Below are 13,903 nucleotides of genomic sequence, written 5' to 3'. Positions count from 1 at the left end.
ATATCAATTAAGTCCATCTTCTTTAATGTATTATTTAAAGTTGTGTTTCCTTATTTATTTTCATTTTGGATGATCTGTCCATTGGTGAAAGTGGGGTGTTAAAGTCCCTTACTATGATTTTAGTACAGTTGGTTTCCCCTTTTGTGGTTGTTAGCACTTGCCTTATGTATTGAGGTGTTCTTATGTTGGGTGCATAAGTATTTACAATTTTTATACCTCCTCTGGGATTCATCCCTTGATCATTATGTAGTGTCTTCCTTCATCTCTTTTAATAGTCTTTATTTTAAAGTCTATTTTGTCTTATATGAGAATTGCTACTCCAGCTTGCTTTTGATTTCCATTTGCATGGAATATTTTTTCCATCCCCTCACTTTCAGTCTGTATGTGTCCCTAGCTCTGAAGTGAGTCTCTCATAGGCAGCATATATACAGGTCTTGTTTATGTATCCATTCAGCCAGCCTATGTCTTTTGGTTGGAGCATTTAAGCCATTTACATTTAAGGTAGTTATTGATATGTATGTTCCTATTACCATTTTCTTAATTGTTCTGGGTTTGCTATTGTAGGTCTTTTCCTTCTCTTGTGTTTCCTGTGTCGAGAAGTTCCTTTAACATTTGTTGTAAAGCTAGTTTGGTGGTGCTGATTTCTCTTAGCTTTTGCTTGTCTGTGAAGGTTTTAATTTCTCCATCGAATCTGAATGAGATCCTTGCTGGATAGAGTAATCTTCTTTGTAGGTTTTTTCCTTTCATCACTTTAAATGTGTCCTGTCACTCCTTTCTGGCTTGCAGAGTTTCTGCTGAAAGATCAGCTTTTAACCTTATGAGGTTTTTATTTTATTTGTTGTTTTTCCCTTGCTGCTTTAAATATTTTTTCTTTTATTTTTGCTAGTTTGATTAATATGTATCTTGGCATATTTCTCTTTGGACTTATGCTGTATGGGACTCTCTGTGTTTCCTGGACTTGATTGACTATTTCCTTTCCCCTTTTAAGGAACTACTTAACTATAATCTTTTCAAATACTTTCTCATTCCTTTCCTTTTCTCTTCTTCTTCTGGGACCCTATAATTCGAATGTTGGTGCATTTAATGTTGTGTCAGAGGTCTCTAAGACTGTCCTCAACTCTTTTCTTTTTTTTTTTTTCTTTATTCTGCTCTGTGGTAGTTATTTCCAATATTTTATCTTCCTCATCACTTATCCATTCTTCTGCCTCAGTTATTCTTCTATTGATTCTTTCTAGAGAATTTTTAATTTCATTTATTGTGTTTTTCATTGTTTGTTTGCTCTTTAGTTCTTCTAGGTCATTGTTAAATGTTTCTTGTATTTTCTCCATTCTATTTCCAAGATTTTGGATCACCTTTACTATCATTACTCTGAATTCTTTTTCAGGTAGCCTGCCTATGTCTTCTTCATTTGTTTGGTCTGGTGGGTTTTAACTTGCTATTTCATCTGCTGTGTGTTTCTCTGTCTTCTAATTTTGCTTAACTTACTGTGTTTGGAGTCTCCGTTTTGTAGGCTGCATGTTCATTGTTCCCATTGTTTTTGGTGTCTGCACTGATCCTCTGTGCAGGAATCTCTCTGCTTTGCCCTCTGCACCCCTGTTGCTGCACTCTCCTCCTTGGCTCCAAAGCTTCCCCCCTGCCAACCCCATCTCCACCCGCGAAGTGGTTTCCTAGTGTATGGAAACGTTTTCTCCTTCACAGCTCCCTCTCAGAGGTCCCATCCCTATTTTTTGTCTCTGTTTTTTTCTTTTTTCTTTTGCCCTACCCAGGTACGTGGGGAGTTTCTTGCCTTTTGGGAAGTCTGATGTCTCTGCCAGCATTCAGTAGGTGTCCTTTAGGAGTTGTTTCACATGTAGATGTATTTCTGATATATTTTGTGGGAGGGAAGGTGATCTCCACATCTCACTCCTCCACCATCTTGAAGGTATCCTCCAAACATAATTTTTATACTTGAAAGTTACTTGAAAAGTCTTTGAAGCTAATATATCTGAAAAGGGGTTAATATCTCTAATACATAAAAAATTACTACAACTCAGTAACAAAGAAAACCAAACAACCTGATTAAGAATGGGCAAAGAACTTAAAATAGCTATTTCTCCAAGAAGATATACTAATGGCCAGTAAACATATGAAAAGATGTTCAACATCACTAATCCTCAGGAAAATGCAAATGAAAACTACAGTGAGATGCTACTTTACAAAACTAGCATGACTGTTCTATAAAAACCAAAATGAAACAAAAACAGAAAATAACAATGGCGGCAAGGATGCAGAAAAATGGGACTTTTTGCATTGCTGGTGAGAATGTAAAATGGTGCAACTTCCATGGTAAACAATATGGTGATTCTTCAACAAATTAAAAATAAAATCACCACATGATCCAGCAATTTTACTTCTGGGTTTATACCCTGAAGAACTGAAAGCCGAGACCATAACAGATATTTATACACCCATGTTCATAGCAGCATTATTCACAATAGTCAAAAAGTGGAATCAACCCAAGTGTTCATCAACAGATGAATGAGTACATAAAATATAGATATAACGGAATATTATTTATTCTTAAAAAGGAAGAAAATGCTGAAACATGCAACAACATGGATGAATCTTGAAGACATTTAGCTAAGTGAAATAAGCCAGTCACAAAAGGACAAATATGGTATGATTCCACTTTTATCAGCTACCTAGAGTAGTTAACTTCATAGAGACAGAAAGTAGAATGATAGTTGTCAGGGGACGAGGAAGAGGTAAGTGGAGAGTTATTCTTTAATGAGTAAAGTTTCAATTTGTAAGATAATAATAATTAAATAATATATTATTTCATTGCACCATGAAACTCTGCTGTTAAAATTACAGTTGTAATTTTATAATTTTTTTTGTGATCATTATATTAATATATGGTTCAACCACCAGAATTTATGTCATTTTTGAGAAGAAACTATATTTGATCTTATGTGTCATTTCCTCCTCAGTACCTAGCGTAATGCTTGACATTTTGTAAGTGCTCAAAGAACATATGATGAATATATATAATAGGAGATAATCCAGAATACTATAAATTGAGACCAGACTGTGCAGGACATTTAACACAAGGCTAAAGAGTTGATAAATAATTTGGTGGATAATAGAAAATCACTGGAGGGTTTTGGACAAGGAAATGGCATGAAATAAACTATTTATCAGAAAGATTGATGTCTTAATGTTTTCATATTTGGTCATTTAGAGGTCATTTAGAATATTTATAGTTGAGATAAAAAATAACAGAGGTAAACAGAAAATAGAAGTGCAGTGAGACTACATAGAAATTTCCTTCCGATGTGGCATCATGTGTGTTGTAAAACATTGTAGAAGGAAGAATCGGTGTACTTTAAAATAGATCAAGATTATCTGTACTGTATCTAGAGAGAAAAAGAATTAAAAAACCATTTAAAAGAAAATTCAATAAAGTCTATATATATACAGCTAAGGAGAAAGTTAATGGAAGGTAATATGAAGGAATAAACACAGAATGTAGCAGAGTTAAAAATATGAAAAGTAAGTAGAAATCAACAGAAAGTAATGTGACACACTCTACAATGAGTCTAATAGACTCACAGTTAAGATGAGAGATCAGGAGCTAAGTTCTGCTTCCTGTTGTCTCAGCTGTTTTAGGCATCTCTATCTCAGGTTCTTTGTGTGTAAAATAATGAAAATAATAGTTCCACTTTTAAAGGGTTATTATCATGAGATTAAATGAGTTGAAATATTTAAAATGCTTAGAAAAAATTTGGCAAATATTAAACATGCAATAACAGTAGATATTATTTTATGGCAAGTTTAGAAGTAGAAAATAAATAGAATAACAGACCAGTCATATTTGAAATATGAAGGTTGAAATGTTTTTAGACCTATGGAAAAACAGATTCAAATTAAGGGCATGACAAATTTTGACTAGTAAATAAAAATAAATTCAAAGCTATCAAAAATAATACATATTTTCTCCAAATAAATAATAGTAGTACTAATAGAAGAATTCTAATAGCTGACAAAATATAGTACTCCACTGTATATAAGCAGTAAGGAAAAAAAGAGTAAATCTAGATTTTAAAAATTAGGATGTATGAAACAGTAGTGAGCTCAGTTATCAGTAAAATATTTTGTTAAATATATCATTGACTGATAGGAATAAATGAATTTAGTTTATTCAAAAATTATTTGAATATTCTTCTAGATTATAATAACAAGGAAGTTAAGAGAAGAATCATTTCTGTTTTCAATTTTATGAAAATTGTATATAGATAAATATGTATGTTAAAAATGAGTCATTATTTTTCTAAAAAAGTAGAAGGAAATGAGAATAAAATAAGTATTAGCAATAGAACCAAAGGAAAGAAAGAAGAAAACAAAGCCCACTGAAGCAAATTAAAAAGCACTAAGTAAGATGATAGAACTAAGTAACCACAGTAAATGTATATAGAGTAAATTTATACACAAAAATGCAGAGATTAGTTTGTGTGCATGTGTGTTTAATCAAGTTATATCCTGCATTAGAGCAGTACAGAAAATAAAGGGATGGAAAACTTCCTGGTGGAAATATTAATCAAAGAAAAGCTAGTCTACACTGCAGTGTTCATATCAGACAAAACATAATTTTAGGGTAAAAACACTATCAGAAACAAAGTGAGATGTTAAATATTAAAAACCACAGCAATCCATCAGCGACAAATAACAAGCATGAATGTGACTATTCATTAAAAGATATTCTTTAAAAACACAATATAACAACTTAGTGATTTTAAAGTAAATATTGACAAATCCATCACTACACTTGGAGATTTTAACAAACCTATATCAGAAACTGATGCATCAAACAGATATTTTAAGCATTAATAAAATATTTACAGGGCTTCCCTGGTGGCACAGTGGTTGAGAGAACACCTGCCGATGCAGGGGACATGGGTTCGTGCCCCAGTCCGGGAAGATCCCACATGCCGCAAGCGGCTGGGCCCATGAGCCATGGCCACTGAGCCTGTGCGTCCGGAGCCTGTGCTCTGCAGCAGGAGAAGCCACAACAGTGAGAGGCCCACATACCGCAAAAAAAAAAAAAAATTTACAAAATTTGACCACTTAGTAGGTCACAAAACAAGTCTCAAAAAGTTCCAAGATCAATATTATAAACACATCTTCTGACCACAATAAAATTACATTTGAATCTTCTGACCACAGTAAAATTACATTTGAAATCAATGATCAAAAGATAATACAAAGAAGCCATATGTCTGGAAATTGTAAAATATTCAGACCTGGGCAACACAGAATGTATTATATTCTAAAACTCATAAGGTGAAGCTAAGATGATATAAGAAAATTGGAAATTTAGTTTGCTATCCCCCCCCCAAAATAAAGCCTAAAAATAAATATGGTCAACTCCAAAGTCTAGGAAAAATACAATATATTTGACCCATGGAAAGGTTAAAGAATAAGTAATAAAGCTAACATCAGAAATTAAATAAAATAGAAAATAGAGATAAATAGAGATTATGAATAAAACTAAATTTGCTTCTTGGAAGAACCATAAAATAGATTAACTGCTAGCAAAATTGATTTTATGAAATAGAGAGAAGGCACAAATAATGCTATTGGGAATATAGGAAGAAACAAACACAAACATACAGTATCATAGAAAAATTGCATTTAAATTATGCTAAAAATGAAAACAGGGATGAACTAGAAATTTTGTATGAGACATGAATTTGAGAATTGACAGAGAATAATTAGAAAACCAGTATAAATCATTAATCATTAAAGATAGTATATTAGTAATCAAACATCAATAGTTAACTTTCAACAACAGTAAAGTTTAAATTGCCCTGAAAAAAAGTTTTGTCAAATTCCAAGGAATAAGAAGTGTTTCAAAAGAAAGAGAAAATAGGAAAATCAATCCATTTAAGGAAGCGATGATAAACTTGAAACTCAACTGGACAAAAATATTAAAATTATAAACCAATCACTCATATGTATATAGGCCTAAAATCCTAGATTAGATTTATAGGAAATAAAGTCATAAATTAAAAAAGAATAGTAGTGTTAATACTGAATCTTGACCAACGGGGTTTATCCCAGAAATGAAAGAATATTTAAACTTCATAAATGTATTCATACAATTTACCTTAAAGAAACAGAACATAGAATTTATCTACATAAAAATTTTAAATATTAACTAATTAATGAGGGAAAAATAACTGTTAAAAAAACAGGAATAAAAGGAATTTATTCTAACCACAAAACCAGACTATGTCATATTTAATAGAAAACTCTAGTAGAATTTCTATTAAGATCTGGAACAGAGAAAGATGCCAGATATTAATTTATGAAAGGGAAGACATAATATTGAAGATATGTTAAATTTTACAAAACTAATCTATAAATTCCCTGTAGTTCTAATAGAAATTCACTAAAAGTTTTTTTGTGGAACTTAAAAAATGGATCCTAAAAATCATATACAATATAAAGTGTGAAGAATAGCCATGAAGAATATGTAAAACATGCAAAAGGGAGGATTGTCATTACTTGATATAAATATTTTTATAAAGCTATAATAATTCAGACAATGTCACATTTATATAGAGTTAGAGAAACAGTAAATGAGGCAAAATCGAGTCAAGAAACAGAGCCAAATATATATGGAACCTTATATGGGCAATCAAAAATCTTTGAGGGAAAGATGGTTGGGCAATTTTTTTCATATTTAAAAATAATGAAATTATTCCCCTCAAAACAGAAACAAAAATAACTTCAAATACATTAAAGTATTAAATGTGGGAAAGAAATATTAAACACATGAGAAGAAATCTAGAATATCTCTGTGCCATGAATGTATGGAAGAATTTCTTCTTCAATACAAAAATATAAAGACTAATAAAATGAGTAAAATGAGGTAAAAAAGTAAATAAACGGGAAGAATAGTAAACGACTACATTTCAAAAGAACAAAATTTCACAAAAATAGAGGTGAGCAATGGAATGGGAGAAATATTTGGATCCCATCAAATAAATAGAATATCATTGCTCAAAATAAATTTTTAAACTTCTGTTTATTGGTAAGAAAAAGGTTCATTTAAAAAATAGCTTCAAAATATGAACAGGCAATTCACAGAAACAGAAAATTTAATGGTCAATAAACAGAACATCAATCACACTGCTAATTAGGAATAGGCAAAGTAAAATAATAATGAAGAACCATTTCATATCTATCAAATTGACAAATATTTTATAATATGATGACAGTGTTTGTGAAGGTTCAGAATAATTGGAAACATTTTCAAAGCAACAAAACAAAAGATATTTCAGCCTACCAAAAATAGACAGTATGTGGCACATATTTAACTCCTATAAACTCTGTGATCAATTAGATACCACCACAGATCCTGGGGGTCAGAAACCCAGGTTCTTATTGTATCCCTCTGTCTTCTTGTCTCTGCCAAATAAGGGACACCATATGGTCCCTCCTCTTTAGGATGCATCTCCCACCATTATAGCTGGCCTCTAGGAGACAGCCCCCAAAGGTTATTAAAGGATGCTGGTGCTTCCTTCTCCAATTCCTTCTTTTTTTTTTTTTTAAACTCTGGTAAGGGAGTGTTCTCTGGTTCCTCCTGGCAAAGCATGGTTTGGGGTAGATGAAAATATTCACATAATAAATCCACTCTAAAGTTCATATATCCCAAAGCCTTCGGACCGTTTCCTCTATAGCTGGATACGAAATCTTCTGTAAGGAGCCAGAGAGCAAATATGTTGGGCTTTGCAGGCCAGTACAGTGCCTGTCTTGCATTCTTATTTATTTATTTTAAAACTCTCTAAACGTTTAAAAACTATTCTTATCTTGATGGCTGAAAAAAAATAAATAAAAGAAAAAGAAAAGAAAAAACTGGAAACTGGCTGAGGGCTGAATTTGGCACATGAGCCATAGTTTACTGACACTGCTCTGCAGCAGACCAAAAGAATTCTAGCATTTCAGCCTCAATTTGCAAAATCTAGGAATTTGTCCATTTCACCTCGTTTAACTAACTTGTTTGTGTACAATTGTTCATTGTATTATCTCATAATCCTTTTATTTCTGTAAGGTCAGTACTAATGTCCCTGCATTCATTTCTTATTTAAGTTAGTTTACATTGTTTCTATTTTTCATTGTCAGCCTAGCTAAAATTTTGTCAATTTTATTGCTTGAAGAACCAAACTTTACTTTGGTGATTTTTCTCTATAGCTTTTCTATTCTCTACTTTATTTTTCTCCATTCTAATCTTTTTTCTTCTTCTTCTTAACCAAAGGAAAAGACAAGCCATAGACTAGAAAATGTTTGCAAAACACATATCCAACGTAAGATTTCCAACTAGAATATATAAAGAATGCTACTCTTCAATAAAAATATCACAATAAGCAAAATTGTTAGCAGAAACTTCACAAAAAATATGTACAATTGGTAAATAACACATGAAAAGATGATCAGTCTCATTGTCATTAGGGAAATGCAAATGCAAACCGTTTAGATGTCACTGTACATCCACTAGCATGGCTAACATTAAAAAGTCTGATCATAAAAGTGATGCAACTGGAAATTTCATGAACTGGTAGTTGGAATATGAAATGGCACAAACACTTGGGGAAACAATTTAGCAGTTTCTTAAAACTTGAAACCTACCCAATGGTCTGACCCAGGCTCTGTATTCACTGGAAAAGTGAAAACATATGTCTACACAAAGACTTATACATAAATGTTCACTGCAGTTTCATTTATAATAGCCAAAAACTGAAACCAACTAAATGTCCATCAACAGATGAATGGAAAACAAATTGTCATGTATCTGTACACTGAAATAACACTCAGCAATAAAATGGAATTAACTATTGATATGTGAGACAGCCCAGATGAATCTCACAGTAATTATGTTGAGATAAAGAACGAGGCCAAAATAAAAAAGAGAATAAGTACTGCCTGATTCAATTTATATAAAGTTCTAGAAAATGCAAATTACTCTACAGTCACAGATCAATGGTTGTCTTAGGTAGGGGGACAGGGAAGGGGACACACAAAGGAAACAGAGGGCACAAAGAAATTTTTGAGGTTGATGAATATGTTATTATGGTGATTGTGGTGGTCGTTTTACATGTATATACATATGTCAAAATTTATCAGCTAATGCTTTATATATATGCATTTTAATGCATATCAATTATACTTCAGTAAAACTATAATTTAAAAAGAAACTCTATATTCACAGTGTCAGTTAATTATTAGCTTTAAATGCTATATTTGTAGAGAGCATGATAAGGTTTGGACCAAAGAAGACAAATACATTTTTTGAAGTCCTGTGAAGACAGAAGTCATCAGGTGAAGTGGAATTACAGCTGAAAAATCAGAAAATATGGAAAATGGAAATAAACGATCTTGTAAGAGGAAGGTAAGGATAATAGAAGATAGTTGTTGAAAAATATTGGTGAAAGAATAAAGAGGGAACAAAGGGCATGCAGATTTCACCTGTTCGTTCATTAGGGAATTGACTGAAATCCTTAATTTCCTCACCTGAAAATGGAATAATACCTACACTATACTTTTTGTTAAAGTTAGTTAACATGACTATTTAACATCTCTGTTACATTATAATCAGGAAAAGCACATGTTATCACCATCTAACATGAATGTGCCCTTTATATAAAAACATATATTTATTATTTTATGTACTTGTCTAGTTGTTTATACAGGTCAACCATTATGAATATTTACCTTGTTTAGGGTTATATTTATAAATTAAATTAACTTTAATAATAAAACAGTTTATTTTTGTGAGAGACTATGTGTTTCAAGCCTGCAAAAAATGAATTTTAAATAGTTTCACTAATTCTTGTCCTATTTGTTAACCTTAAAAGTAGTTTCCTTCAATGAAGTGTTAAGAACCTAGAATCACATTTTATCAGTTAGACAGTCACTAGATTATTAAACACATTGCTATCAGAACTATTTTATAATATATTCAACTACTGCTTCCACTATCTGAGCTTTGCCTCAACATTCATATCCTTCTGATTCTCCTAACCAGTGTATTCCTTATTATGAAGCAAAGGATACAGTCAGTATGGTTGCATAAATATTCAATAAACAAATAATGTCAATGACATCTTGCACTAAAATAAAATACTGGCATATATGAAATAAGGTGGCAATTACACCTTAATAACAGAAACAAACACTTTACACTTTTATACAAGACAATACAATTCATTCATTCATTCATCAAATATATTTCAGTCACTGTACTAGACACTTGAGATAAATCAGAGGGGTGGGGGGAAGAATAACCTGATTTGAAGTTTATATTTTAATAGACTGAGACTAACTAAACGAGATAGATACGTAGATGAGAGATAAGTAGATATAGAGATACAGTATTCTAGAAGGTCATAAATTCTGTAGGGAAAAAAATTGAACAAGAAAAAGGGAACCAAGGGGGCAAGCAAGGAGTTGGAGGTTGAAATTTTGAATAGGATGGTAAGGTAAGCCCCAATGAGAAAATGACAGGTGAGTAAAATCTTGAGGTGAGTGATTCAGTCTTATGGATATTAGATAGAGTGCAAAGTTTCTAAGCCCCCTGCAGCCTTCACTGAGAGCAAAGAGACCAGATGGCTGGAGAGGAGGGAGTTGGGGAGAATAGTACTTGGAAAAGTCAGAGAGGTTCAGGGCAAGATTGGGTAGAACTTTGTGTGCCATTGGCTTTTTACTCAGTGAAATAGGAGCTGTTAATTATTTTGAAAAAGGAGGATGTGGACTAATTTCCATTTTAAGAAAATGATTTTGGCTGCACTAGAGTAAATAGAATTCAAGCGTAGAGGAATGGAAGCAGGAAGTCATGAGGCTATTGTAATAATCCAAATGAGTGGAGAAGTCTGAGACCATAGTGAATGCAATGAGAAGTTGGATTCTGAATACACTTTGGATATAGAGATGGATAGGATATGGGGAAAGATCGGAATTAAGGATAAATCCACAGGTTATAACCCAAGAGAGTACAGCAGGATAGAGATGTTATTAATTGAGATGTGGATGACTTTGGACGGATCAGGTTTTGGTGGGCAAACATCAAGAAAGCCAACACATAGAAACTTCCATTCTATCAAGTCAGTGCTAAATGCCTTGCACAGGACCAACCGACAGGTATATAAGAGTGAACAAAACATAGTTCCAGCCCCCCTGAGAATTAACAGCCAAGTGGGCCAATTAATAAACAGATTGGGCACTCTCCATCTAAAAGGAAATTGTCTATGAGGGGCTAATACCTATCTTCTCTAACATCACCAAATCTTGGAATATGAAAACATAAAGGGTAAAAATGTGAGTTAAGTTTCAAGCAAACTAGATCTCTTGACCCGATCGGCAGCATACTTAAGAAACTAATGGAATTCATTACTAATATTAAACAATAAAAAAGTATAACATGAAATTAACATACTAAATTTCCCCAAGTGCTTTATAGCCTTTATTTTATATATTCAAGTATTACTGCAAGCTAACAATATCATTTCCCAAGGTAGGCTGCACACTGAGCTGACACTGACCTCATCTTTGCGATTTGGTGGGAGGGACTCCACTCACAACATCATGGTGGCATATTGGCGACAGGTTGGACTCAGCTACCTCAGGTGCTCCCAGACCTGTGCAAAAGCAGTGAGAGATGCACTGAAGACAGAATTCAAAGCAAATGCCGAGAAGACTTCTGGCAGCAGCATAACAGTTGTAAAAGTCAAAAAGGAATAATCTGCCCTGATTTAACTTGAATACTACATTTTCAGAGTGAAGATGTGTGGGCACATGTTATGGCAGATTGAAAACGATCTCACTTCATGGGGGAAAAAAAATACCTGTCTTTTTCATAGATTGACATTGCCAATAATTTGAAGTAAGGCTCAAAAAATAAATCATTTCCCATATGTTTAAATAAATGTATGATAAAAGAAAACATAATAAATGAAATTAAGATTTTGAGAAAATATTCCTCTTTGATGTTGATCAAGCTTTGCAGCCATATCTGTTTTCTGAAAACCTTAGACTGAATGAACTATGGGTTTGACAGCTACTATTTTCTAAAACATAACATTTTTTTATATTATGGAAGAAATCCAAGATTATAATACATATTTTGGAATGTAAGAAAAACACAAAAGAACTCCAAAACAGGAAAAATCATGTTTAATCTCTTCTTTCAGAGTTAACCTCTGCTAATATTTTGGTGTTTGTCCTAAGGTAACATGTGTAAAAATGCATATTTCCAAGTAAATATAAACACACATACACACATGTTAACAATTATCAATTTCCCTCAGAGATGATTTGGAATAAAAGAAAGATGTATGTTATATACACTACTATGTATAAAATAGGTAACTAATGAGAACCTACTGTATAGCACAGGGAACTCCACTCAATGCTCTGTGGTGACCTAAATGGAAAGGAAATCTAAGAAAGAGTGTATATATGTATACGTATAATTGATTCACTTTGCTGCATAGCAGAAACTAACACAACCATACTCCAATAAAAATCAATTAAAAAAAGAAAGATATATGTGTTAGACCACATACTGATTAAAAAAGGTGATTGTTAAGGTAAAAAGAAAATAGACCAATGTTATTTTCAAAAACACATTTTAAAGAAGAGTATATTTCTAAAATTTTAAAAAATGTATAGTCAGAATAATATTCAATCAAATTATATTCACTAGATGAATATTTTATTTTCTTACAAAATTTTGACACACATACTATGCATCAAGTGAAAGAAAACTCAGTGCTCTCTATATATATCTTATTAGGATTGACTTTTTAGATAAGATCTTAAAATGTATACTTTACATTGATAATGTCATTTCTCCTAATTAAAACACTATAGTTAATGTGTGTGTGTGTGTGCATATATGTGTATCCACTTGTTAAGTACTTCTTTCAGTCACTGGTATAATGCTAAGTGAAGAATGATGCAAAATGATATTCATAACAGCAAACATTATATAGAGCTTATGTGCCTAGCTCTCTTCTAATATGCTTTCCTATTTATCAACTAATGTGAACCTCACAACACATCAGTGAGCTAAATACGATTGCTTCCACCACTTTACTAATGAGAAGAAATGAGTCACAAAGAGATGGAGTGTTTTAGCATAGCTTACCCTATAGTCACAGAGATAGGAAGTGGCACTGGTTTTCACACCCTGGTTATTGGGCTTTAGAATTTGTGTCCTTAACGACTATACTCTGCTGCTTCATATAGTTTCAGCCCATCAATTTCTTTTTTATCACATGAATAGGTATTTTTTAATTATATTGGATAAGTATATATATAATTGCAAATAATCACAATTACTCTCAACTTAAAAAGCCTAATTTTTAGTCTAAATGTTCTCTGAGAACTTTTTTTCAGGCAACTTACATTTACCAATTTCATTTTACAATTATTCATCAGATTTACATTTCTAATTTTTTCATAAGGTCCCAGAAACTTTTCTCAGATTTTAGTACCTCCTATTATTTTCCAGTATTTATATAACCATGTTTTCCCCCTCAGGCTCGTAAAATAAGTTATTTGTAATTCAGCTTTTCTAGTAGTAGTAGTAGTAGTAGAATTAACAAGTAGTAATTCTAGTAGTAATTAACAAGTAACTGTATTAGCTGATCTGGTTCTATTGTGTTTCTTAAAAGACTGCTATGTGCTTAACATTATACTTGATATTGAAATAAATCAAAGTCATTGATCTTTCCCTGGAAGAATTTACAGTTTAGTTGAAAAATAGATAGCTTACCTTCACAAACAAAAACTGTCTATACCAGCATTTCTCAGCTTCTTTTCATGAAACACAGTGATTTCACCAGGCTGGACATTCCAATGA

General features: G+C 32.3%; 1 protein-coding gene across 1 annotated transcript; it reads left to right on the top strand.

The window, feature by feature from the left end:
* The first annotated feature begins 11,622 nt into the window (after window positions 1–11,622).
* LOC115858379 (ATP synthase subunit epsilon, mitochondrial-like) lies at window positions 11,623–11,778 on the top strand. The gene has a single exon (XM_030866180.2). The coding sequence runs from the start codon at window positions 11,623–11,625 to the stop codon at window positions 11,776–11,778; it is 156 nt and encodes a 51-aa protein (XP_030722040.1).
* Window positions 11,779–13,903: the final 2,125 nt, after the last annotated feature.

This window comes from Globicephala melas, chromosome 1, assembly GCF_963455315.2.
Source record: "Globicephala melas chromosome 1, mGloMel1.2, whole genome shotgun sequence".
Lineage (NCBI taxonomy): Eukaryota > Metazoa > Chordata > Mammalia > Artiodactyla > Delphinidae > Globicephala > Globicephala melas.
This window is presented reverse-complemented; position numbering and strand designations above follow the sequence as displayed.